Consider the following 25534-nt stretch of genomic DNA (forward strand, 5'->3'; position numbering starts at 1 on the left):
TAAAAAATTTAAAAAGAGCCATGACTTAAAAAAAGATGCTAAGCCCACAGAGACCACCTGAGACCTCTCTCCATCTCTCCTCCTCTCTGCAATGCCACCTTTCAAATAAAATTAATCTTTAAAAAAGGTTGGAACAGGCCACACATCTTCAGTGTGAGGCTGTGAGCACTGGAGAGCCCCAGTTGAGCGCCTCCCCTCTCACCCGAGGCAGCCCCTGGATCAGGTGCCCATGTGCAAACTCCCACTGCAGATACGTTGGCCTCATGAAAGCCCCAGCAGGACACACTGCAGAACCCTGAGTAGGTGTGGGGTCCTCGGCGCCAGCAGGGTGGCAGGAGTTGTGACGTGATACCTCCATACTACCCACGGGGACACCGACACACACAGATGCTGGGGACCCGTCATCAACAAGGGCCTGGGCCTAGAGTCATGGTGAATCTCACACAGCCTTGACCCTGGCAAAGGACCTGGGTCTGTGCTGTTCATGCTCAGGACAGGATCTGGAGCCCACACGGGCTCTGGGGGCCCCTCGGGACCAGTCTGGCAGAGGGGCTGCGCCCCACACAGGCTGCCTGCTGGCCAGCAAGGACATATTCAGGGAAGCTGGATGCTTATCGGTTTTTCCTGACCTTGCAGCTGTGTTTGCAGAAGGCTTTGCCTGCCCTGTGACCTCTGGCCTTTGGTCAGACAGGTTGTGTAAAGACAAACAAGTGTCCTGGTCCCCTGTCCATGAGCAGCAGCACTAGCTGGGCCAAACCATGCCTTGGTGACTCCCACAGAGGACCCGGCAGCCCTGGGGTCACCCCAGCAGCCCTACTCCACGTCAAGTGTCAGCCCCAGGCTGTGCCTCAAGGTCCCAAGCAGTCCCCAAAGCAACTGGGGGGGGGGTCCCCCACCTGAGCCTGATTCGGAGTGGGGCTCCCCACATCCGTGCCTGTTATACAGCAGGCATCTGGCTGCTGGCTATTCCCAGGCCTACTTCGGGCTCAGCTTCTAGCTGACACATTCTGGGAGTAGCAGCTGATGGCTCAGGTACTGGGTCCCTGCCCCCACGTGGGAGTCCCTGCATGGAGTTTCCAGCTGCTGGCTTTGACTGCAGCCCAGTCCCTGCCATGGTAGGCCCTTGGGGAGGAAACCCGTGGACACACACTCTGTCTCTCTGCCTCTCAAATCAATACATGTGTTCAGAAAACGCCCAAAGAGCAGCACGATGGCACCTAAATCCCAGGGATGAGCAGGGGTGGGGCTGCTCGAGGGGTGGTGCCTGCTGGAGAGGCCTCCAGGACACTGGGCTGGGAAGTAGCTTGGGCAGGCGGTTTAGGCTCCACCCTGCCCTGGGCATGGGGTCCTGCGGAAATCAGCAGCTGGTTAGCAGGCAGCAGGAGATGGCAGCCCCCCACCTCGTAAACATTCAGACACTAGTGCCCCGGGGCTCACGGGGAGCTTGCTTTAATGGTGGGCTGTGCAGGCCTCGGGCTCATGGCCGGCTCAGCCACAGCTGAACCCCTGCCCCGCATGGAATTCTCGATCCACCTGAGGAAGTTGCTGACCTTGGTGTAGACCCCATACTTGCCCTTGCGGGCACAGCCCTCACCCCAGCTAACAATGCCCGTCACAAAGTAGGTGTCCCGGAACCTGGTGACATGGGGGCCGCCACTGTCGCCCTGGCAGGCATCCTCTGGCTGGTTGTCGTAGCCAGCGCAGAACATGTTGGGTGTGATGCTGAAGCTGCTGGCCAGCTTGCAGGTGTTGCGGTCCACGTAGGGCACCTGCAGCACCTTGAGCGTGGTGGACGGGCGGCCCTTCTCGTGCGTGCGCCCGAAGCCGCTCACGAGGCCCGACTTCTGCGCCATCAGCGTGGACTCGGCCCAGTCCTTCTTGGGCAGGCAGGCGGGGGCCACGTTCCTGCGGAAGGTGATGGGCGTCTTGAGCCTCAGCATTGCAATGTCATAGTCGTACGTTTCCATCACAAACTTGTTGTGGATCATCACCACGTCCACTTCATGGGCCATCTCATTGCCCTCCTCCTGCTCCGTGTCCCGGTCCCCTGCGGCAGGGCAAAGGAAGTGAGAGCAGGGTAACTGTTAGCTTGGCACTGGACAGAGCCACAGAGGGAGCTTCCATTGCTGGGTCACTCCCCAGGGGCTGCAGCGACCAGGGCTGGGCTGGAAGCTTCATCCGGGACTTTATGTGGGGGCAGATGCCCAAACACTTGTCCATCCCCCACTGCCTTCCCAAGCCATCAGCAGGGAGCTGGAGCAGAGGTGGAGCTGGGACTCGAATCAGTGTCCGTGTGGGATGCCAGCACCACAGGCAGTGCACAACAGTCCCGAACCCTGTCAGCTTCCTAGACGTTTCTTATACAGCCCGGCAGTGGCATCTGATGACCTCTGAGTGTCCACACAGCAGGGGCAGTGGAGGGCTGTGGAGGGCAGCTGTCTGTGCGGGCAGCTGTCTGTGCAGTCCAGCCCCCAGTGCCCCCAGTGCTCCCAGCAACCCTGGTGTCACAGTCCGTGGAGTGTGACGGAGACGTCTGGTGGATGTAACATTGCAAAAAGGGACAGGAGAAGGCAGGGCACTTCATTGCCATCTCCTAAATCATTCACACGTTCAAAGGGATTCCTGGGGCTGCTGTGGCTGTGGGTGAAACTGTTCACATCACCACTTCCAGGCCCAGCCCCTGTTGGTACACCGCGGAGGGCAGTGGAGGATGGCCCAGGCATTGGGCCCCTGCACCAACCTAGGAGAGCTGGATGGAGCTCCTGGCCCCACCCTGGCTGTTGCATGTGGGGAGTGAGCCAGCGGATGGAGGATCTCGCTGTAACTTTGCCTTTCACACACATAAATCTGTTTTTTTAAAGGGTATCCTGGGTGTAGCTACTTCAATGTAGCATCAAGAAAACTCCATGCTAAGTGTTACGATGTGTCGCTGCTTTCTAATGCCTTCCGTCTGATGGGACCACAGTGACTCAGACGGCATGTGTCCGGCTGCCACCAGACAGCCCTGGGGCAGGGAAAGAAGGCATGAATTCAGGGGAGGTGGTCCCACAGGCGAGGCAGCCTCCTACACAGGACGGGGCGTTGGTTGTGGCATCACTTACCTACCCTCACCTTGAATCTCTTGGCCTGGTGCAGGCAGTGGGCCGCTGTGAGGACATGGTACTCGCTCAGGATGGTGCCCCCACAGAAGCCCTCGTTCTCCTCATTCACCAGGAGGGCCTGGGTGCGGGGGAAACAGGGCACAGTGTGCGACTGAATAGAACCCAGGAGTGCCCAGCCTGAGGGCTGTGTCACCCAGGGGGAGACACAAAGAGGGTGGTCTGTGGGAGGGGTCAGTGTCCTCCGAGGTGGCCCCTGGGCCTGGTCCTGGCAGCCCACAGCCCCTGAGTGACAACCCTGTGCTTAGAGCTGCTCGGGGCATGGCATTCCGTGCAGCAGGCAGATGCAGCCAGCCTCACGTGAGAATGGCTGGTAGGCCAACGGGGCACCCAACTGGACTTGGAGGAGGGCAGTGGCCAGTGCTTCAGGGCCTGGCAGTCCCAGGTACTCGCAAAATCTGTTCACTGTAGACACCAGCTGTTGTGCAAGCGAGGTTCAAATTTAGCTGCCAAGTTCCTGGCTGTATTTTCTGAATCAGTGGCCCTTAGTCACATCTGAGTCTCTGTTTTGCCTTTGAAAGCTAACAGAGGCATGTTGCTGGCTGCCTGGGTGTGAAGCTAGCAACACAACCAAGCCAGGTTTGCCTTGAGGATCAGGGTCTCTGTCCCTCCCTGAGGAGCAGAGGTGGCCTTGCGACTGGCCCAGCCCCCATCCCAGGATCAAGGGTGGAAGCTGTGCTTTCTCCCTTCTGTCCCGCCCAGAGCAGGGCAGCCCCGCTGGGCTATGCTAGCCAGGGACTGGTACCCCCCACCCTCCACCCCTGCTACCTGCCAGGGGCACTCGCCCTCTTTGCAGTCCCGGCCACCCACGATCCGCACGATACTGTTACTGTCGCCTTCAGGGTGTGACTCTGTCAAGTCCAGCAGGTCGAAGGGGCTCTTGGTGGCAAGTTCGTCATACAGGTCGTCTTGCTGTGTGCCAGAGCCTTCCAGGGGGACCTGGCTGCTGTTGGGAGCCAGTGATCTTCTGCTGCGACCCAGGGTTTCCTTCCCGCAGGGGAAGGGCTCTGGGAGAGAAAGGGCAGCCAGGAAGGACTCAGTGAGGGGGCAGCTCAGGCTGCCTCTGTCCACCTGCCAGGCCAAACCCCAGGCTGGTGTGGGCCCCTGGGCTCCCACCTGTGGAGATGCAGGACTTGCCGTCATCGCCCAGCATGTACCCCCTGGCACAGGAGCACAGCACTGAGTTCTGATCCTCTTGGCAGAACTGCTCACAGTCACCATTGTCCAGGCTGCAGAGCCTCCGCATGACTGGGAGACAGGCACGGTATCAGACCAGCAGAGGCCAGCCACGCGCAGGCCTCCCCTGGGTGGACCACAGACATGCTGGTGGCCAGGACGGGCAAGCAAGTCCACACAGGAGGTGAGGGTCAGCAGGGAGGGAGGGCAGTGGGCACATAGGAGGTGAGAGCCATGCTGGGCTCCTCCGGGACCTCAGGGAGGCAGACAGGGCAGGTGTTGCCTCACAGGGTGGGCACATTGAAAGGGTGATGTTTGTCTCCTCCTGTGCCACTGTGTCAGCAGTTAGACTGTGGCTGACTCCTCGTGCCCTCCCCTTGGGAGCAGGGGCACCTACACAGTTCACAGTCTTTGCCTTCGTATCCGTCCACACAGGTGCAGGTGTAGGTCCCCAGGCCGTCCTTACATGTGCCGTTGTTCTGGCAGGGGCTGCTCTGACACTGGTTGCCATCTGTGAAGACATGAACCCTTCTGGAAGCTTCCATCACCTCAGACACAAATAAACCCTTACAGGCATCCTCCACAGAACTGGAACCTGCTTCCTCCTGCCTGGACCCCTCTACAGTCACTGGTTTGTGGGGTGCCTGGCTGGCTTTCTGATGTCCACAGGGAGCTGACAGCAGGGTGGAGAGCCCCAGACTGGGCCCTGGCAGGGCAGGACACTGCAGCTCTTGTTGCCATGTGACTTGCAGCTATGGAGCCCAACGACTAACGTGGGATCATGTGCATGGGGTGTGTGTGAGCGCAGTGGTCACTTGCACCAATTTAACTCCTGCTGCCAGTGTCCTGCTCACACATTCAGGGCACTGACCCACCGAGGGAGCCAGCCTTCCTACCTGGCGCACCTGGGCTCAGGTAGGAACGCAGTGCTTTTGTGGGCAAGCGTCCACCTCGGTGGCAGCAGCCCATTTGTCCACATCCTGGCTGCTCCACTTCTGATCCAGCTTCCTGCTAATGTGCCTGGGGAAGCAGTGGAGGGTGCTCCCTGCAACCACACAGGAGACCTGGAAGAAGCTATGATTTCTGAACAGCTCAGCTCTGGCCACGGCGGCCACTTGGGGAATAAAGCGGTGGGTGGAAGATCCCTGACTCTCCTTCTCCCTGTAACTCTACCTTTCAAATAAAAATAAATAAATCTTGAAGTGAAACAGAAAGAATACATAGATATAAACCTACACTGAAGTAAATGGCTAAGAGAGAATCAGCATGTATTAGTGTAACATCATCTTGAATTGAAAAGATGTAAATAGGAAAGATTAAAAAAAAAAAGGAACAGAAAAGAAAATCAGGAAATATTTTCAAAATTCAAGAGTAAACTCTCCTAATTTAAATATCCTAATGAACCCCATTCACATAAGATTCAAATAGAAAATAGCTCACCTTTGTATTCGTTCCAGAACTCGTTCTAAAAGGAAAAACAGATTTAAAATACATTTCACAAGGGTGGCAGCCTTTGCCCAATAACTTAGCCTGCACAGGGTCACGTTCAGAACTGACTTGTTCTAGGGGCCCATGTGACGGCTCAACGGCTCACCCTCTGCCTCCAAGTGCTAACATCCCATATGGGCATTTGTTCATGTCCCAGCTGCTCCATTTCCCTTCCAGCTTGCTGCTTGTGACCTGGGAAAACAGTGAAGGACGGCCCAAAGCCTTAGGTCCCTACATCCTACACTCATGTGGGAGACCCAGAAGAAGCTGCTGGCTCCTGGTTTCGGATCAGCTCAGTTCTGGTTGTTGTAGCCATTTGGTGAATGAGCCAGCAGATGAAAGATCTTTCTCTGTCTCTCTTTTTCTCTGTAAATCTGCCTTTCCAATACAAATAAATAAGCCTTTAACAAAAAACCTGACTTGTTCTAGAAGGATTCAGTGCAACTGAATCGTCTACAAGGCTAAATATTTCACGACACTTCATTAACCTTCATTAAACTTTCTTAGTCACCAAGGAACGGACTGTACCAAAAAGAGTCTGTATTGCTTGTTACTCCCCAACAGGTCAAAGAATGGCTTCTAGTTAATACACCCATACCAGGCGTTCAGGGAACGCTCTCAGGTTGTCAATCATGACCTAAAACAACAAGTTAAGTGATAATTAGCTTGACACAGTTAGCCAAGAGCCGGTCCCTAACACTGGCAAAATGCTGAAGGTTCGTGGCAACTGTTCTCTCTGTCCTTGGTTGTGTTCTCTTTCCAAGCTGACCAGAACCTCAGAATGCCTGAGTCAGGGGAGGGCAGGCTGCATTACTGTGGCCCTAGGTCAGTGTGGATATCCTTGTAAGAAACAGGAAAAGCCAGGGCCCCACGGAGAGGCCAGGTGAAGAGGTGGGCAGGCCGAGGGACATGTGCTCGGCCCATGGAATGTGCAAGGAGAGTCCTGCTGCTGCCAGGTTTTGGGGTTTGTTGCATCTGAAAACTAAACAACAATAAATCCCTGTGCCTGAGTCACCTTCTTCTGGCTGTTTGTCACAGTGCTTGGGTCTGTACAGTTGGTGTGGAGGACACGAAGGTGTGAAGAGAACCGTTCCATTGCAGGTAAGGCTGCAATGACTTTGCCGCCGCATGGCAAGGCCCAGTGGATGACTCTGCATCCACCTGAAGGCATTTCCACCTCCCTTCGCATGGACACTGGACAACCCCGGCTGAGAATTCTGTAATCTATTTAGGCATTGTCTGCCTCTGCAGAAGTTGGTCTTTACTATCAATGTGAGCTTGGAAGTTGATGCTGCTGATAACGTCTTAGCAAAACGGCCTTTTACTATTCATGCTGTCTTGGCTGCTCCCACTGACCATGTGCTAATCAAGGGTGTTCCGTCCCCAGGTGCAGTGGGAATCTGTTCTTTCCCTCTTTCCTTGATCTTTAGTTCCCTCCTTCTGCGATGCACTTCCTCCCTTAACTGATTCAAGACTAAGCTGTAGAATGAGAATTGTAGTAGGAATGTGTTACTGATTGATATGTGCCGTCTTTCGAGAACTTCCTGAGCACAGGATTAGAAGGACTGATATCCTGCCTCAAGGTGAAACAATTGACAGAACTATCCTTAGGAATGCCTGCTTGACCAGGTTTGAAGTCTGTGCCAGCCTTTGTGATGGCTTCTTTTTAAATTAAGCAGACAGCTTGCTCGCATGGTCCATTATGATCCTGTAATTGTAGAGGTCCATTTCTTTTCAACGCCTAATCCACGCACCCTTTGTGAGTCCTGAATTCAGCTGGAGCTGGACTCCGGCATTACAGCAGCTCCAGAAACAGACACATTGTCTCTGAAGGCTTTAGTGAGGTCAGCCTTGGGGTTTACAGCTCTGTGAAGCCCCCTGGCCCAGCCAAGGACTAGCACAGTTCCACCCTCTGGAATGGCTCCACTGAGCTGCACCCCTGCACTGCTGTGCCCAGCGCTCTCCATTCTACTAGCAGAGACGTCTTGAGATCTTTGGATGAGTTAACCATGCACTCTACAACCTTGAGAAACCTGCTTCTTTCCTGCAGCTTGCAGGCTTGGGAACCCCTCTGAGGGACTGTATCGATGGCTGAATATTTCTTTGCATGCCTGCACCCTCCACTTAAGTATACATGCTATTTTCAGTTTTGGGCAATTATGAATAGTTGCTCAAACTTGTATGTACAGTTTTTACATGAAAAGCTTTCACTTCTCTGGGGTGAATATAAAGGAACAGGAATGCAGAGTCAAATGGCAGTTTGACATAACTATGTAAGTCAAATGGTGGTTACCTTTGCACACCACCAGTGTCCAGAGAGGTCTGGCTACTCTATTTCCTAACTAGCACCTATTTCTATTAATGTTCCCTACATTCTCAGAGACATGGAATGACTCTCATTGTACCTTAGCTTCATTTCTATAATGGCTAATGAGGTTGAAATCTGTAAGTGGATTCCTTGGGATTTCATGTTAGCTGCAACAGGATAACTTGATCTTCCTGGATGGGTCAGGCCCTCCTGTGACTTCCATGATAGTGCTAACTCAGGAGCTCTGCAGTGGGCAGCCTGGCATCATCCCAGGCTCAGCATTACAGATGCCCACACCACTGAGGGTCTTGGCAGACGCCCTTCATCATGCTATGGGAGTTTCCGTATGCTCATCATCTGGCTGATAGCTTCTAAAATCTACATGTTTGAGAGACAGATAGATGGATACAGGTGAGAGAGGCCAAAACACTCCACCTCTTGGACCAGTCCCACATACCCACACAGCCAACGGGCCCAAGACACTCCACCTCCTGGACTGGCCCCCATGCCCACACAGCCAACGGACCCAAGACGCTATATCTGCTGGGTCAGCCCCCACACGTCCAACAGGCTCAAGATGGGGCTGGGGGATTCAGTCCAGCTGGCCCTCGTGCACAACAGGAGCTGTCACCACTGCCCCTCCCTGCCATGCTCTACAATAGCAGGATGCAGGAATCCAGTGTCAGAGCTGAGGCTCAAACTCAGGCACTCCCATTTGGAACCTGATGCTTCACCAAGCTCTTAACTACTGAGCCATCCTCCACCTGCCTCTTCCTTTCAAAATCATGAATGAAAGTGGAATTCTGTCAAATGCTTTCCTGCACCATGTATATTTCCTTCTGTAAACTATTAATATGGCAGCTACATTATTGATTTTCAAACACTTGGTTGATGTGAACTTTTTTTTATATACTGCCATATTCAACTTAATAATTTGAGAATTTTTAAGTCTACATTAACAAGAAATGTAACTATGCAGGTGTTTTCTTCAGTCTTTGACTTGGGTATCAAGCGAATGCTGGTCTAAAACAATGAGGAAATGGTCCCTCTTGTATTCCAGAAGAGATTACATAGAACAGGTGTGAGTTCTTGAAACGTTTGACACAATTCTTCAGTGAGACCACCTGTATCTGGAAATTTCTTTTTTTTTTAGGTTTTAAACTAATATTGAATTCGGAGATATTGCTTCAACCTGGTATGTTGGCAGCTTGTGGTATTTGAAATGGACTCATTCCATACAAACAGTCCCACTTTCAGACAAACATGTTTATAGAATTCTTTGCAGTAATTTTTGCTACTTCCAAGTCGGCATAACAGATGTGCTCCGATCATATGGCAGACAACTCCCCATTCTGCCCCAACTCCTTCAAGAAATTCTTTTGTAATACAGAAATCCCAAAACTTCCATGAGGGATCTGGTGTATTCCAAAACAAGGTCCCCAGTCTTGCTACAGAAGTCCCACCTCGAGGGAAGGATATCTCATAGTCAGCCAAAGACAATTTCTCCACTGACACAGGGAACTGCTGTTTGGTCAGCTTGCAGCTCCAGCCTGCCCTGACAGAACTTTTTGCTTGATTCGAACTGGCCCCGAATTCTTCCTCAGAAAGTTCAAGAACAGAAGTGCTATGATTCTGCAACAAAAACCTGGCCCAGCAGCATGACAGAGCGAGGCTCCGTTCCTTTGGCTCACTTTGTCAGTTTTCTCCCAAATTCCAATCCCATCTCCCTGAGATGCTCTGAACAACCCCTTGCGCTTGAGTAGGTCACAACCTGCAACGTGACCTTCCCCCACAGGGTGAGCCCAGTCACGCGGTCTGGGCTGCAGGTCCCCTCGCTCCTGGACAGTTAATGAGAATCGCTCACGGAGGCTGTGTGGGCAGCCCCTGCCAGTGACCTTCGTGGGAGAGCAGCTCTCGTACTCCCCATTTCAGTTCGCCTCAGTGTCTTGCTCGCTGTTTTCAGGGGTCTCACTGCTGTTTTTCTTCTCTTCACCTCATTCCTGTCCGTTTGGCCCGCCTTCACCTCAAACCCCTGAACCCAGACACCTTCCCCTGAGGCCTAAGCCGAGAACACACGTTCTTGTTCACTACCAGGTTAGACAGACATCCCGCCTCTTCTGTTGCGAGGGCACAAGGCTTCCCTGTCTGCTAGGGGAAACTCTTGCTGCTGCGCAGGCGCGGCCCCAGTGCGCTCAGGCGACAGGTGTGTTCCTCCTGCTGCTGCGCAGGCGCGGGCCCGGGTCCTCTCAGGCGTCAGGCGTGCTCCCGTTACTGCGCAGGCGCATCCCGGTCCTCTCAGGCGTGCGCCTCCTCCTCCTCCAGCTGCGCAGGCGCGAGCCGGGTGCTCTCAGGCCTCAGGCGTGCTCCTGTTACTGCGCAGGTGCGGGGCCGGATCTCAGGCGTCAGGTGCGTTCCTCCTCCTGCTGCGCAGGCGCGGGTCCGGGTCCTCAGGCGTCAGGCGTGCTCCCGTTACTGCGCAGGCGCATCCTGGTCCGCTCAGGGGTGCTCCTCCTCCTGTTGCGCAGGCGCGGAGCGGTGGCCGTGCTCCCGCGCTCGGCCGGCCTTGCGAGTGTGCGAGGCCCCTGTGCGTGGGAGGGCCGGGGCTACTCCCTTTGTCAGGTTTGTCGCTGACAAAGGCCCAGTCGTGTCTGTCCGAGGTCTGGCTTTTCTAGACGGGCCTGACCCAAGTGCCCTCAGAGCCCACGTGCCTCCCCTCCGAGTCTGCCCCGAGCGCTGTCTCTCTGCAGGCTGACCCTGGCGTCCGGACTCGGCCTGCAGATGTGCACAGGCAGGGCCACATCTGGTGGGTGACCCCCGCCCCAACCCCCAGGCAGCTGGCCCATGAAAACCAATTTCCCCCCTTTGGATCAACCATGTTTACAAAACTTCCCATTGCCTCAGCTGATTGGGGTGTTCCTGTCCTCTCCGTTTTCCCACCCAGGAAACACAAAACACGTTGGTGGAGACCAGAATGGGTGCCCTGCCGCCTCTTACCCGCTGGCACCACTGCCAGCTGTGCTGGGTGCACACCTCGCGGGCCCACCGCAACCCTCACCGTTTTCTCATCGTCCTCGAAGACTTCGCGGGCCTCTTCAAAGGAGCAGGTCTCCTCCAGGCACTCCCTCTCCAGGTTGCCCTTCTTCATCTCTTCTAAGAACGAGTTGGCCCTGCGGGCCCTCGTCAACACAGTGTTGGCGTGTTCCCGGTTGGTGAACACTGGGAAGTGGGGGACGCCAAGTGAGACTTCCTGGCGCTGGACCCCTCACCCCTGTCCCCGCTCTGCCGCCCGCCCCATCCCTCAGCACAATGGAACCGTTTGTCCTGGTCCCCGTGACCAACCATCCAATGCCCCACCAGCCTTCTCCCAGCCCCAAGTTTGCACACTCACAGGAAAGAGGTGTGTGTGTGGGGGGAGAATAATTGCAGGCTGCTTTTGACAGGCAGAGAGTCAGAACTTGTCTGAAACAGAAATGCCTGCGGCTGCCAGCCAGCATAACTCAAGTGGTCCATGTGGGCGGGAAGGATCAACTCCTGGGCTCCTTGGCGGGTCTATGTGAACAGGGAGCCAGGGACAGGGGACGGGCACCTCGGCTGGCATCCAGAAGTGGGAAGCCAGTGCAGCGGTGGCTCCTGTCCTGGGCACACTGAGTTGGCCATTTGAAAGGAGGCCACACCCCCGAGGCTGGCCCCATTGTCTGGAGATTCCTGAAACTGCCCCCGGGAATCCCGTGGCCCTCACAGGTTTGCCAGGAGGTGTTTCCCGCACATATTCGTGGAGAGCACCGTGGCGTTGCCAGTGACCCCAGCAGCTGGCCACCATGCTTGGGCGTTTTCAGTCAAGGGGTTGACAACTTGTGAAGAAGTGGTCTGGACGTGCTGCGTGTGAGGACCTAGCTACACAAGTTGGTAGCTTTGGGAGTGCTCCCAGGGTTAGTCTAAAGGCTGGTGACTGCCGCAAACACCAGATGGGGTGAGTCCTGCTCACTGTGGCAGCGGCACATGGAAGGGACAGGCATGTGGATCGATGCCGTGTGCAAGCATGTGGGCGAGCCCTGGCAGTGCTCCCAGAGGCCCAGGGTGCTGAGGGATGCTGGCAGGAGGGAGCCAGGGCAGAAGCCAGGCAGGCTCCCCTTCCTTCTATCCCTGGATTTTTTGCCTGTATTGTCTGAGCTGCGACTGGGGTTTGCGTTTGTTTTGTCGCTGTATGGCAGCTGGAGGGGGAGTGGGGTGCTGCCTGTGGCGAGGTTGAGACCAGAAGGGCTGGGACGGCAGGCAGGCCTGCTGGGGCTTCAGGCCACCACACAAAATAGGAGCATGGGCAGCGGGCCTAGCTGCAGGGACACCCCTGGCTATAGAGGATCAGGGCTTTGTGCACAAGGGGAGGACCCGTGAGTGAGGTGGGCAGATGGGTCCAGAGAAGGGACCCCAGCTGTGCAGGGAACAGGGGGTTGCCCAAGAAAAGGTCAAGGGTAGACAGGACAGCACCAAGGGACCAGACGGGGCCAGACCTGTCACAGGAAGGGCCACTGTGAAGAGGCACCCCTTAGGCCAGCCTGATTTGACTCCCCTCTCCCCTGCCACCTCCCGCTGTGCGTCCCCCCACCTCTCCACGCTGTTTCCTTGTTCTGCTTCTTGGGTTTTTGCTCCCCTGTCCCTGTCTCCCACATTCCTCCTTAGGGCTCCTGCCTCCCTCTCAGGAGCAGAGCCAGGGGTCCTGCCCCCACAGCCTGGATCCTGTGGGGGACCCTCCCTTTCCTCCCACTTTCCCAGCATTGCCCTTCGCAGTGCCGCTTTTCGGCTGAGCCAGCCCAAGGATGGTGTCCCCAGCCACTCCTGCTGTGACCTCCCAACTCTCCCTGGGAGTCCAAGGGAGCTTCTCTCTCACTCTGCCCCCCCTCACATCCCGGTCTGTGCCTCACCCCCTGGTCCCCGCCCCCGCTGGTCTCCTTATCTTTGTCCTTCACTGGGAACTCCGCTTTCCTTGGCTGGGAAGCCCAGGTGGAGTGGATGATGCCAGCCAGGGCTGGGGCCGGGCACCTTGTGGCCATTGCCTGACTGCCCACCCATGCTCCCTCCTCTAGGGCACTCACCGCTGCTCCCGGGCAGCAGGAGGCCAGTCAGGGTGGCACCGAACAGCATGAGGCTCAGGGGTCTGGCCATGGTGTGGCCAAGCACCGGCTCCAGTCCTGCTGTGCTGGCCGGAGCAAGGGTCACTTGTCAGGCTCCTGGGAGGCTGGGCGGTCGCTTCATCCCAGCCTCCTGATTCGAGTTGGGCATACATGGTTTTGTGGGGGCGTGTCTCCATCTGGCCCTGCCTCCCAGCACCTTCTTCCTAAGTGACAGTGTCCCTCTGGGTTGGTCTTGGGACAGTCATTCTGATGTCACTCCATGTTCACCTTGGAGTTCTTGGATCTCCCTAACAGCCACTTGGTGCTACAACTACAATGATAGCACCATTTTCTCATCATTTTTCCAAAACAAAAGAATGGGGATTCCAGAGAGGATGGCCATTGTGGTGGGACATGAGTCTAGGTTTGGCCATGGGGCCTAGGTCTAGCCGGGGGTAGCCATGGGGCTGGAGTCAGCCATGGAGAGTGCTGTGGGGCCTGGGCCTGGCCATGAGTGGCCGTAGAGGCTGGGCCTGGCCGTGGTGTGACAGTGGGGCCTGGGTCTGGCCGTGGGGTGACTGGGGGCCTGGGTCAGACTGTGGAGTGACAGTGGGACCTAGGTTTGGCCATGGGGCCTAGGTCTAGCTGGGGGTGGCCACGGGGCTGGAGTCAGCCATGGAGAATGCTGTGGGACCTGGGCCTGGCCATGAGTGGCTGTAGGGGCTGGGCCTGGCCGTGGTGTGACAGTGGAGCCTGGGCCTGGCCGTGGGGTAACTGGGGGCCTGGGTCAGACTGTGGAGTGGCCATGGGGCCTGGGCCCAGCCATGGAGTGGCCATGGGGCCTGGGCCCAGCCATGGAGAGTACTGTGGGGCCTGGGCCTGGGCCCAGCCATGGAGTGGCCTTGGGGCCTGGGCCTGGGCATGAGTGGCTGTAGGGGCCTGGGCCCAGCCATGAGTGGCCATGGGGCCTGGGCCCAGCCATGGAGTGGCCATGGGGCCTGGGCCCAGCTATAGGGTGGGCTTGGGATTGCCTGTGTCTTTGCCCCCAGACCAGTCCATTACAACAGCTCATTCCCTAGCCCCAAACCTTGACTTCAGAGTTGGGGACCTGGACATCGTGCTTGCCTCTGTCCTGTTTCTGTTCCCCAATTCCCATTCGCCATCCTTCCCTGCCAAGGCTCCGCAGCTCCATCCTAGGGCCAAGGACTTTAGGGGAACCCTGGCAGGGTCCCTCCCTGCACTGCAGCAGGCACCCCCTGGGCCCCAGCTGCCTGCCAGCTGACAAGGGTCAATTGTGAGCACCCAGCCCCAGTGAGGCTGGGGAGCATGCTGGGGGATGCCAGGCTCTGGGCGAACTGCAGACAGCCTAGCATGGTGGCCCCAGCCATGCAGAGGCACAAGCCATGCAGCCTCGGTGGACATGTGTAAACAGAAGGTGCACACTGTGTGCAGCACACACAGCTCTTCTGTGTGAGAGAAATACAGGGGCCTCTGGCTGATGCTTCTGGTTTATTGAAAATGAAGGTGGAATCCTCATGCAAGCGGGAAACACGTGAAACAGGAGCCTTCAAGAGACGTGTGGTGCTGTGGGAGACGTGGGCCCTCCCCCCACGCCTCTGTCTGCAGCCTGTCTTCCTTCCCCGCAAGCTTCTCTCTGCTTCTCCCCATCTGCAGAAGAACCAGGGTCTGCCGCACTAGGGGAATGGGGCGCGCACGAAACTGGGGCCTGGCTTGGAGCGCATGAGCCGGCTCAGCCACTCGGTGTAGCGTGAGACCCGTGTGTACACCCCAAAATGGCCCACAGCCGCGCAGCCCTCGCCCCAGCTGACCACGCCCGTGAGATACCACGTGCCATGGTAGGGGGTGGCATGGGGGCCCCCGCTGTCCCCCTTGCACGCGTCCTGGCTGCCGTCCAAGTAGCCGGCACAGAACATGTTCTCTGTGATCTCCGGGCTGCCTGGCTTGCGGTCCGACTGCTCCAGGCAGTCCTGGGTCATCAGCCGTGGCACATGGATGGCCATGAGCTGCCGGGCCGAGGCGCCGCGGTCCAGCAGCTGGCCCCAGCCGCTGACCCGTGAGAAGCGGACGCTGGCCAGCGTGCGCTCCGACAGGCCACGCTCTGGCAGGCAGAGGGGCACCACGTGATCAGTGAGGACCACGGGCCGGCGCAGGCGCAGCAAGGCAATGTCGTGGTCAGTCCTGCCCGGGGTATACTTGTCAGGGACGATGATCTGGGCCACACGACGCACCTGCTCATCCCACTGGTTCTTGCTGAGGTCATGCTCCCCTGGGGAGAGGCAGCCGGGAGGCCAGGGGGTCAGGAAGGGGCTGCCTGAGGGCACCCCCTACCCAGGCTTTGTCCTCCATCCTCCCTGAGAGTCCTCATCTTGTCTAGAAAAGTCCTAGACCCAGGCCCTGCCACAAGGAGGGGGTCATGTGGGGTCCCAGGGGCTGCACCTGACCCTGACAGGGCAGGCAGCAGCCCCAGGGGGGAGGTGTCTGGAGCTGGAGAGAGGCTGGAAGGGTGCCTGGGCCTGCCCGTTGCCCTCCCTGGCCCCTGGTGTCCGACCCTACCCAGAACAATGGTCAGGTTCCTCAGGCTGCGGAGCTTGTCGAAGCAGTGGGCTGCAGACACTACCCAGTGGGGGTTCACCAGGGAGCCCCCACACAGCAGCGTGCCATTGTTCACCATCAGCGCCGCCTGCACAGGAAGGGGCACATGGGGCACCAGTCCCGCCATGGCTTCCCTGTGGTCTCTGTGGACTCCTCCTTGGCCAGGCCACTGAGCCCAGGCTCCTGTGGGACCCTCTGCCCGGCACTGGCCTGCCGTTGACTGTGTGGGTGTCAGAGCCTGGGCCATGTGTGCCCAGGAGGAGCTGAGTCTCCGACTCTGTGAAGGTCAAGGCTCAGGGCCATATGGGGCTGTGGGAAGTGACACGGGGACTCCTGGTGGTGGGCGAGCTCCATCTTCTTCCCCCCAGAGGCAGGGATGAGTGGCCGACTCAGACTTAGGAGTGTCAGCCTGTGCTCATGTTATCCCATGCTCTTTCCCCGACAGGGCAGAGCCTGGGGCTGAGGGGGCCTCCTTACCTGCCATGGGCACTCCCCTTTGGGGCATACTTTGCCGCCCACAATCCGGCCCTGGGCATTGCTGGCTCCCATCTTTTCAAGAACAGGTATTCTTCCACACGGATACTCAACTGCATGGAGGAAGGTGGGGAGAGGAAGGGGGACAGTTTTCTGACGGGGCTCCTGCCGGGGGTCAAGGTGGGCTACAGGGGCACAGGGCCTGTTGGGATGGGTCCTGACGTGCTAGGGTTTGCAGGCTGCAGTCACCTCCTGGAAGCAGAAAAGGCTGCCTTTGTGGGCCCCAGGCTGGGAGACGGCAGCCCTGTGTGTTAGAGGCTGGTCTAGGGGAGATGCAGGGTGGCTGAGGCTCGTCCAGCCACCTGGGTACCTGTGTCCTGGGAGATAGTGAGGGAGCCGCTGCAGGGTGCCTGTCCTGTGTCGGGGCTGGGCTCGCGGCAGCCATCCCTCCTCCCTGTCCCCGACAGCTGCCCTCAGCTGGGGTGGAGTTACCTGCAGGTGAGCAGGACACTCCATCAGGCTGCAGCATGTAGCCCTCATGGCAGCGGCAGGAGCGCTTGTCCCCAATGTGGTCATTGCAATACTGGGCACAGCCCCCGTTCTCATAGGCACAGATCAGCTGGTCGTTCTTGTCTGGGGACGTGAAGGCGGCGGGTTGAGGGCACCTGCAGGGGTCCCACCAGGCCACTGGGCGGAGGGTGAGCCTGGTACCGGCTGCTCTGAGGACGGGGCCAGAGGCCTGGGGCAGGGGGCCCTGCCTGTCCACGCTGCTGGAGGGCCAAGCATCCACCCAAACCGCAAGACAGCTGCTCCATGCACAGGGCCAATGCCAGCCTTGGCTGGGACGGGGGCTGGGATGGCTTGTGTGGGCACCGCCAAGAGCTAGCGTGGGGACAGGGCCTGGGTGGCTGGCTGGGCTGTGGAGGCCACCTTCCCAAGCTGTGGCTTCACTGGATTCTGGGTGCTGCCCAGGGGATGGGGATGGCAGACAGGTCACCTCAGGGCTCAGAATCAGGGCTTGAGAACACCCTGCTTGCTAAGCCTGCCTTTGACCGGAGCGCCCAGCCTGCCATGGGCCTTGAGCTGGCCTCTGGAAGCCCAAAGTCGGTCCTGAGGGAGGCTGATGGCGCTTGCAACACTGAGCCCCCGCAGACACTCTGGGTACCAGGGCTGGAGCAGTTCTGGGTCAGAGGTACTCAGCATGGCCTGGCCACCCACCTCTGCTGCTCCGAGCTTCAGACCTGCTGGCAAGGCCACAGGAGGCACGTGCCATGGCCTTGTCTGCATCAGTGGTGTGTCTGTCGGTTGTGTCACTGCCAGCTGTGTCGTAGTTTTCAATGTCAGCCACACAGTTGTCAGCTGGGCCACTGGGCGCCAACAGCGAGGCTTTGAGCCTTGCAGCTTAAATGAATCTGGGTGTGGCTGGAGGGCCCTTAAACTTTGTAATAATTTAATTTGGGGGAAATGAAAGCCAAATCTTAGGCCTGTATGAGAGCAGGCAGAAAAACTGAGGTCAACTCAATAGTTCTAGCTGGTGGCTCCAGAGCCGGTGGTGACAGTGACCCTGGCCAGCGTCCTGTCCATGCAAGGCTGGGAGCCCCCAGAGCTGTCGTGACTGAGAGTCTGGGTCCCAGGGCCAGGAGGCCGTCCAGTCCCCCCTGCCAATCCCCACCCAGCCTGGCCCCCAGAGCCCTCTCCCTGGCCGCCCCCGCCGGCTCACTCTTGTCACAGTTGCGGCCCTCGAAGTCAGGCAGGCAAAAGCAGATGTAGGACTGCAGCTGGTCCTCGCAGGAGCCTCCATTCTGGCACGGGTTTGAGGCACACTGGTCCCCATCTGCCAAGTGAGTCGGTGTCAGTGTTGGAGCTGGCGATGGAGGGGCCAGGACATGGCAGCTGCCCCTACTCACCACTGTAGGAGATCCAGAACTGCTTCTGAGGGGAGAGAAGATGTGCAGGGTGGGTGGGTGGGTGGCCAGGTCCCCTCGATGTGAGGGTGTCCATGTAGGACCTTGCAGGTGGATACCTGGGTCCCCTCAAGGTGAGGGTATTCCTCCCCCCGGGCCAGCCACCTTCCCTGGGACAAGTGTGGCCACCAGAGGACAGGAATTTCTCCATCTCCCACAAGCTGTGAGGGGACAAGCACGCGCTCTGAGCTTCCCTCGCCCCAGGAGGCGCTCACACATCAAGTGCTGATATGCCGAGGGAGCCAGAGCACGTGTAACAGCAGCAGAAAGCCCGGAGGGGCTGCTGATAAAGGGGGGCCACTGGAAGCTTTATAGTTCCAGCAATGTGGGGCTCACAGTGTGTCTGAGGGTTGCTGTGAGATGAGGAACCGGGAAGCTGCCAAGACTGAGAAGGGCCACCTCCGGTTCACCTACAGAGGGTCATGCCTGTTGTAAACCAGCTTCATGGTGAGTGGGAGGGGTGGTCACGGCTGTGAGGTCCTGTGAGTGTGGAGTCTGTATAAGGTTTGTGTGTGAGTGTGGAGTCTATGTGAGGTGTATTGTGAGGTCTGAGTGAGGTGTGTGAAATGTGTGTGAGTGAGGTGTGAGTGAGATATTTGAGGTATGTGAGTATAAGGTATGTGTATGAGACTGATGTGTGAGTGTGAATGTGAGGTCTGAGTGTGAGGTGTGTAAGGTGTGTGTAAGAGGTATTTGTGTGAGTTCAAGGCGTGTGAGGTATGTGTGAGTATGAGGTGTGTGAGTATGTGAGGTGTGAGAGTGAGATCCGTGTGGGTGTGAGGAGTGTGATGCCTGAGTGTGAGATGTATGAGGTGTGAGTGTGTCTGGTCCTGTGTGAGGTTTGCTGTGAGTGGGTTGTCCTGTGAGTCCTCCTGGGGCCCGGTTTCTCAGGAGCAGGTGGCTGTGACAGAACTCTGGAACCTTCCAGACCCCCCAATCCCTGTCTCTGTGGCCTCACAGTGTCACCCACACTCATGGCAGAATCGTTCACAAGGGCCTTGGAGAGCAAAGCTGCTCCCAGGGGCAGCTTCAGGAGCTGGTCCGGGTGAGGTGGGCACAAGGTCCTGGGTGCTGCCCACCCCTCCTGCCCCCCATGGGCCGGGGACACTCACCGTCCTCTCGGGACTCTGGAAGATTTCGCGAGCCTCCTCAAAGGAGCACAGTTCCTCCTTGCACTCCCGCTCCAGCGAGCCGGACCACAGCTCTTCCAAGAAGGTGTTGGCCCGCCGCTGCCTGCGCAGGACACCGTGCGCCTCCTCCCGGGCCACGAAGACTGGGTGGAGGGGGGAATGAGGCGGGTGCTCACATCCGCCGCCCAGTAGTGGGTCTTGGGGCCCCGTCCCTGCGTGTTCACGGGACCTGGCTTGCTGAGTCTGCCCCCTACGAGCGATGGCAGCACGCCCCTGGAATGAAAGCCACTGCCCCTTGGGCCTGCCCGTGTTTGAGGACTACGCTGCTACAGACACACTCAGGGGCCGGGGAGCAAGACCCTGACTGAACCTAGAGAGCTCCCCAGAGGAAAAGTCTGGAAGCACAGCTGACCGTGTCCAGCGGTGGCTCTCCATGTAACAAGATGTGACACTTGGTAAGTAAGATTAAAAACTGCGGTGTGCCTGGTCCTCCCTTCGTTGGCAGAGAAGCTGTGTATGTGACAAGACTCCTGGGGTTCTGATGCGACATTTCCCGAGCCCGCTCCTGTGTTCCCCCATTCCAGTGGACAGCACAGACCCTGCCACCTCCTTCCGGCCGTCCTGACCCCTGGCCAGCCGCAGCAGCCCTCCTCCCAGCTCCCCCTTTGACCTGTGTGGGACCCAGCCCATCCCCCTCTGAACCTGTCTTAGGCACCCTCCTGGCCTCAGTGTGACCCCAGCAGTACCTGGCAGGTGGCAGGAAGGGGAGACTGGGAGCCCTGGCTGAGGGGACCCTGCTGCTTTAAACCAGGAGGCCCCAGGGGAGGTGTATGGGCAGAGGTTTGGGGTCTTGATTAGGCAGCAGTGGGGGCCAGAGCAGGCAGCCTGTGAGCTGCAGTGCAGGGGGAGCCTGGAGGGCCACTTTGAGAGGCGCAGGGCCCTGCTGGGAGGGCCCTCACCGGCTGGCGGGTAGGGCAGGAGAGGCAGGAATGGAGTCAGGTCCCTGGGTGTGGGAGAGAGAGGCGGCAGCTCCTGCAGGGCCAGGGAGGCCGCTGAACATGTCATCCCCAACACGTGTGCCCTCCGGGAGATCCCCATGCATGTGACCACCTGAGACTGACTGATCAGATCCAGGGACACACGACAGGCTGCCCACAGGGGCCAGATAGCCTTAAGGGGCTTCCTGGCTCCAGGGCAGGAAGCCATGGTGAGGGGTCTTGGTGAGCCCAGCGACTCCCACCTCCCACTCCCATGACTGGCTCAGAGCCCAGCAGCAGCAGAGTGGCCCCTCGTGCTCAGTGTACCCCAGGGTCCCTGGGCTTATTTCCCAGGCCGCAGCTCCCTCTCCCCAGCTCTTTAGCACAGCTGGGGCCCCAGCCAGCACCCCTGGGAAAAGGAGGCAAGGGGTGACCCCCCCACCTACCTGCAGCCAGGGATACCTGCAGCGCCAGTAGGGAGAAGAGGAGGCCAGACCCACGGGCCTGAGCAGCCATGTCGGAGCTGCCTGTTGCCTGCCTGTGGACTTTGCAGGGGACAGTGGCCAAAGTTCCCAGGCTCCAGGCCATGGAAGCCAAGGGGAGGGGCAGGGAAGGCCGGTGGGGGAGGGGTGGGGAAGGGGCTGGGTGTTCCAGCTGCCGCAGGGAAGCCCCAGTCCTGGGAAAAGAGCTCAGATGGCCAGGACATGGCCTGGGTACGTGGTGGCTCCTCAGCCCTCACAGCCAGGGCTGCATGTGCATGCATGCGTGTGCATGCGTGCACACACACACACACACACACACACACAGGCTGTTCCTGTGTCCACGCACACACTCAGGCTGCTCCTGTGTCTACACACACACACACACACACACACACACAAAGGCTGTTCCTGTGTCCACTCACGCAGGCTGCTCCTGTGTCTACACACACACACACACACACACACACACACAGAGCTCGTCCTGCTCCATTCTCTACCCTCCTCTCCCACCACCCCACCAGCAGAGGGGAACAGCCCCCAAAAGCTGACAAGCCAGCTGAGTTCTGCCTGGCCCCTGAAGCTCCCTGACTCCCAGGCTGCCAAAGGCCTGGCCACTGTTGCTGTGACCATCTCTACTTAAGAGATCCATAGTAGGACAGCCCAAAAAGTCAAAATGTCATCACTTATGTCAGGCACTCTAAGTCTACATAAGTCTCAATGTGAGCAGAGAAAAGAGTTCAGTTAGGGACACATGTGGGACCAGAGTATTAAAGGGACATCTACTGTCCACTTAACTTGGCTGACAGCAAAGCGCTTGCTTGAGCTGCTGGTGACCAAGCAGGATGCAGCTCCTAGTCCATAAAATTCAGAGCGCATGACCCTTAGACTTAGGTAGTGTGACTAGGTCGGTCAGAGCACACAGCCACAGAGATGCTCCAGTTTGCAGAGACATAGTAACAGAATCAGCAATGTTATTGTTTCTCCTAAAAGGGCCTGGCAGTTGGGCTGCTGGTGGCGGAGCTTCCTCCTACCCTCAGATCAGCACTCAGCTACAAAGTTTCCCCAGACAGCCCAGGTCAAAACAGGTGTTTTACAAGCCTGGGAGGAAAGAAAGCCCAACCTTAAGACAAGAATTCCTGACAGCTCCCCCTTGGTGTTGTGCCAATGTTTGCCTGGTTGATTAGATGCTAACTTGGCTGACTGGATAGTTTTCCATGCCAGTGTGAGTCTCAGAGCCCTGCCAGCCCACCACGGCTGTGCCTCTCTGCCACTTGCAGTAGTGTGGGACAGTCTGCCTGCTGGTGAGCTAACCTCCTGAGCTCCTAAGGGTGCCTCCCACTGAGTTTGGTCAGAATTGTCAGCTTGCAACAGTTCTGGCTTCCAGTTCCTGCCCTGTCTGCTTTGGTGCCAGTGCTGATGAGTGCCCAGGTAGGCACATGTGGAGAGTACTTAGGGTGGCTGGCCCGGCTGGGAAACCCCTACTGCACCCCCTCTGTTCCCATGGTGGACGCATGGGCTGCTGGGATTCGTGCAGTGGGTGTGGATGACACAAAGGTGTGAAGAGAACAGCTCCCCCGTTTGGCAGGGCCCAGAAGAGCTTCCAGCTCTTTGGCAAGGCCTGGTGGATGTCTCTCCAACCACCTTGACGCAGTCTCACGCCTTTTGCATGGACGCTCAAGCACCCCACTAGGAATTCTGCAGTCCATTCAGGCAGCGCTGTTTGCCCCTGTGAGGTGGGTTTTGCAACCGCTGTGCGCTTGGGAGTTAATGTCACTGATTTTGTCTTGGTGAGTGGGCCTTTCACGATTTACACACAGGAGTACAATTAAGCCCATGCCATTTCTGGACACCTTATTGTGTGCCTACCCATTGCCTCAGAATCTGGCCCAGACATGTAGCACACCTTCTGGGAAAGGGCTCGATAAATACCCTAAATATTAGTGAAACTGGTGGGAGTGGGAGTTGAAGCTGTTATGGCAATAAATACAGTTACTGTGACCTTAAAGGCTACCCTGTCTTTGCAATTTCTTTGGAGCATAGGAAATGTAGCTGTTTTAGCCACTTTTATAATTTTTGACTAGAGGAATTAAGGATGCTTTTATTAGAGAAATATGCTTTTAATTATTGTTTGATTGTTTAGGGGGTTGTAGAACCTATAGTTGTAGGGGGGGTTAATATTTGAAACTTTTGTCTTGGATTTTTATGTTTTTTCTTTGTGACATATTTTCTCCCATTAGATGATGGGCAAGCTGTGGGAATAGAAATGTGGTAGGAAAGTATTTTACCGATTAGTAGCCCACTCGCATGTGCCTTGGAGTCCTGGCTGTCACCCAATGGCTACTACTGAAGAATGAACAATGGCTTGCTTTGAAGAACATGAATACACTACTTTGCAGAATTATCTTTAGGGGCACCTGTTTAGCCATGAAGTACAGACAGAATGGCCAAATGTCTTTGCATGCCTCCTAATCTTGTAGTGAAAATAAAACAATTAGCTGTTCGTGTAGAAGCTTGTGATGTGGCTGGGTAAATAAGAAAGGACAGCTTCCTGAGCTGTTATGAGAGGGCACCAAGTGACAGTGTCCGTGTCTTTCCTTATCACCGACCCCATGCACGCTTCCTGAGCTCTGAATTTGGTTGGAGCTGGCCTCTGGCAGTACCCCCGTGCTGAGGTTGGCCATGCAGAGCATCCACGGTGTTGGAAGCGGGACGACCTGGTGGCCTAGGCCCCAAATCATGTCCTGCCCATATCTCATCTTTCCTGGGCTGGGCTGGATGACTGCAGGATGACCTTGGCCCCACTGTCTCCATCTGACAGCCTCTACTTTTGTAGGCAGCAGGACAACACATGAAGCCCCGAGCTGACCAATCCTCCCAAGGACATGGGTGTGGAAGGACCCTGGATGCAGGGGCCTACTTGGCCCCACCCTGAGGGGGCTTCTGCCTGCTGGGCCTCAGGTCCTGAGACAGGAGTGCACAAAGGCAGTCCTCAAGGGGTGGGGCCTTGGCCGTACTTGGCCACTAGGGGACACGCAGGTGCCAGGAGGACATGGATGCCCTCTGGCGGTGGCTCTGGTGAGCTGCATTTGTCACCCTGGGGCTCCCCCGCCCGTCCTCTGGCACCCCCACCACACCCACATGGCCTAGGAGGTTGCCAGCTGTCGCTCAGTGCCTGTGCGATGCCCAGTGAGTGAGGGAGGCAGCCTTAGTCTCCTGGGGGAACCTTGTGCCACACTCAGCCTGCCACACCCACCTGCTGCCAGCACACAGGCACCATCCACAAGCTCACTGGTGCACGTGGATGTTACACTCACATCACACTCTCCATATGCAAACGTGTATATGTGTGAGCCTACTCACATGCATGTGTGTGACTCACACTTCCCTGACCCCTGGGGAACCTCTGTCTCAGGGGTGGTGCCCTCATGGACCCCCACAGTTACAGTGACTGAACCCAGCACTGCCCAGTGTCAAGCACAGAGGTTGGCAGGGTGTCTGGATGGCTTTGAGGGAAGCGTTAAGTCATCGTGTGATGAACTCAGATTCATCTGGTTTTTCTTCTGGCCCCTCCTGTGAGTGCAGTGTTCTCGGTCTTCCATAAACCTCTCCTGCTTTAGCTAATAACGCCTTCTACCAACCTAGGTTGATTTGGGGCCAATGTGACGGCTCAGCTGGCTAATTCTCCACCTGAAAGTGTCAGTATACAATATGGGCCCTGGTTCAAGTCCCAGCTGCTCCACTTCCCATCCAGCTCCCTGCTTGTGGCCTTGGACAGCCCTGGAGGACAGCTCAAAGCCGTGGGACCCTGCACCCAGGAGGGAGACCTGAAGAGGCTCCTGGTTTCAGATCAGCTCAGTTCTGGTTGTTGTGGCTGTTTGAGGAGTGAACCAGTGGATGAAAGAGCTTTCTCTGTCTTTCCTTCTCTCTGTAGATTTCTTCTTTCCAATAAAATTAAAATATTTAAAATTGTTTTGAGTTGGGGAGGGAACTGATCGTATCCCGAACTCCAAACCAGTCGGGCCAAGAACCTGCACAGCTCCCAGCTACCTGGCTCCCATGTGTAACCACACACTTTCGGGGAACTTAATCCTGCTCAGCTGACTGAGCCCCTGCCAGTAGTTGGGAGCCACCCCCAAGACAGTCTATTGGCTGTTTCACTGCTTGGTCACCTATCACGGTTCAGGTGGGGACTCAGCCCACGCTTCCCCCAGGGAAGGCAGGTGGCCAGCCCTGGGAGCGGCTGTGTTCGCAGGACACCGGGCAGCAGCAGAGCCCAGCACTGGCCCTCAGCAGGGGCTCTGAGCTGTGACTGGCAGCATTTTGTTTGGTGTGATGACAAGTTCCTTCTGTTCCTCGTTGGCCAAATCTGATCCCCAATGCTGAACACAGGCTGGATTTTTAATTTTTATTTTGCATCTGTTAAGCCGCAGGTGTTCTGTGCTTTAGTTGGTCAAAACAGCTAATTATAGACCTCCTTCTCGTTTCTTTAAAAACACTTCTTTTTATTAGAAAGGCAGATTTACAGAGGAGAGACAGATTCTCCACCTGCTGGTTCACTCTCCAAATGGCGACAATGGGCAGAGCTGGGCAGCCCGAAGCCAGGAGCCAGGAGCCTCTTCCCACGTGGGTGCAGGGGCCCGAGGCCTTGGTCCATCC

General features: G+C 57.1%; 2 protein-coding genes across 2 annotated transcripts; both read right to left on the reverse strand.

Annotated features, from left to right (window-relative positions):
- Positions 1-1424: 1424 nt before the first annotated feature.
- F10 (coagulation factor X) lies at positions 1425-13313 on the reverse strand. Its single transcript, XM_004577606.2, has 8 exons — positions 13221-13313; positions 11186-11346; positions 5775-5799; positions 4732-4845; positions 4275-4406; positions 3927-4165; positions 3102-3219; positions 1425-2047 (listed from the first exon to the last, which is right to left on the reverse strand). Exons 1-8 carry the CDS (start codon positions 13288-13290, stop codon positions 1434-1436), a joined length of 1473 nt encoding a protein of 490 aa, XP_004577663.2. The 5' UTR covers positions 13291-13313; the 3' UTR covers positions 1425-1433.
- Positions 13314-14932: 1619 nt separating this feature from the next.
- F7 (coagulation factor VII) lies at positions 14933-20912 on the reverse strand. The gene is made up of 8 exons (XM_004577350.2): positions 20843-20912; positions 19402-19562; positions 18233-18257; positions 18046-18159; positions 16818-16958; positions 16329-16438; positions 15813-15939; positions 14933-15525 (listed from the first exon to the last, which is right to left on the reverse strand). Exons 1-8 carry the CDS (start codon positions 20910-20912, stop codon positions 14933-14935), a joined length of 1341 nt encoding a protein of 446 aa, XP_004577407.2.
- Between the last annotated feature and the right edge of the window lie 4622 nt (positions 20913-25534).

The sequence above is a fragment of the Ochotona princeps genome, chromosome 12 (assembly GCF_030435755.1).
Source record: "Ochotona princeps isolate mOchPri1 chromosome 12, mOchPri1.hap1, whole genome shotgun sequence".
NCBI lineage: Eukaryota > Metazoa > Chordata > Mammalia > Lagomorpha > Ochotonidae > Ochotona > Ochotona princeps.

Bases quoted from the DNA above. Each gene is read 5' to 3' on its own strand.
- F10 (XM_004577606.2), bottom strand. From the start codon at position 13,290: ATGGCCAGACCCCTGAGCCTCATGCTGTTCGGTGCCACCCTGACTGGC. The intron at 4,846-5,774 runs GTGAGCTATTTT...ATGTCTTCACAG, and splicing joins GTTCTGGAACGAATACAAAG to ATGGCAACCAGTGTCAGAGC. The intron at 2,048-3,101 runs GTAAGTGATGCC...GCCCTGCCGCAG, and splicing joins GAGATTCAAGGTGAGGGTAG to GGGACCGGGACACGGAGCAG.
- F7 (XM_004577350.2), bottom strand. From the start codon at position 20,912: ATGGCTGCTCAGGCCCGTGGGTCTGGCCTCCTCTTCTCCCTACTGGCG. The intron at 18,160-18,232 runs GTGAGTAGGGGC...CTCACTTGGCAG, and splicing joins GTTCTGGATCTCCTACAGTG to ATGGGGACCAGTGTGCCTCA. The intron at 16,439-16,817 runs GTAACTCCACCC...TCCTCCATGCAG, and splicing joins AGTGTCCTGCTCACCTGCAG to TTGAGTATCCGTGTGGAAGA.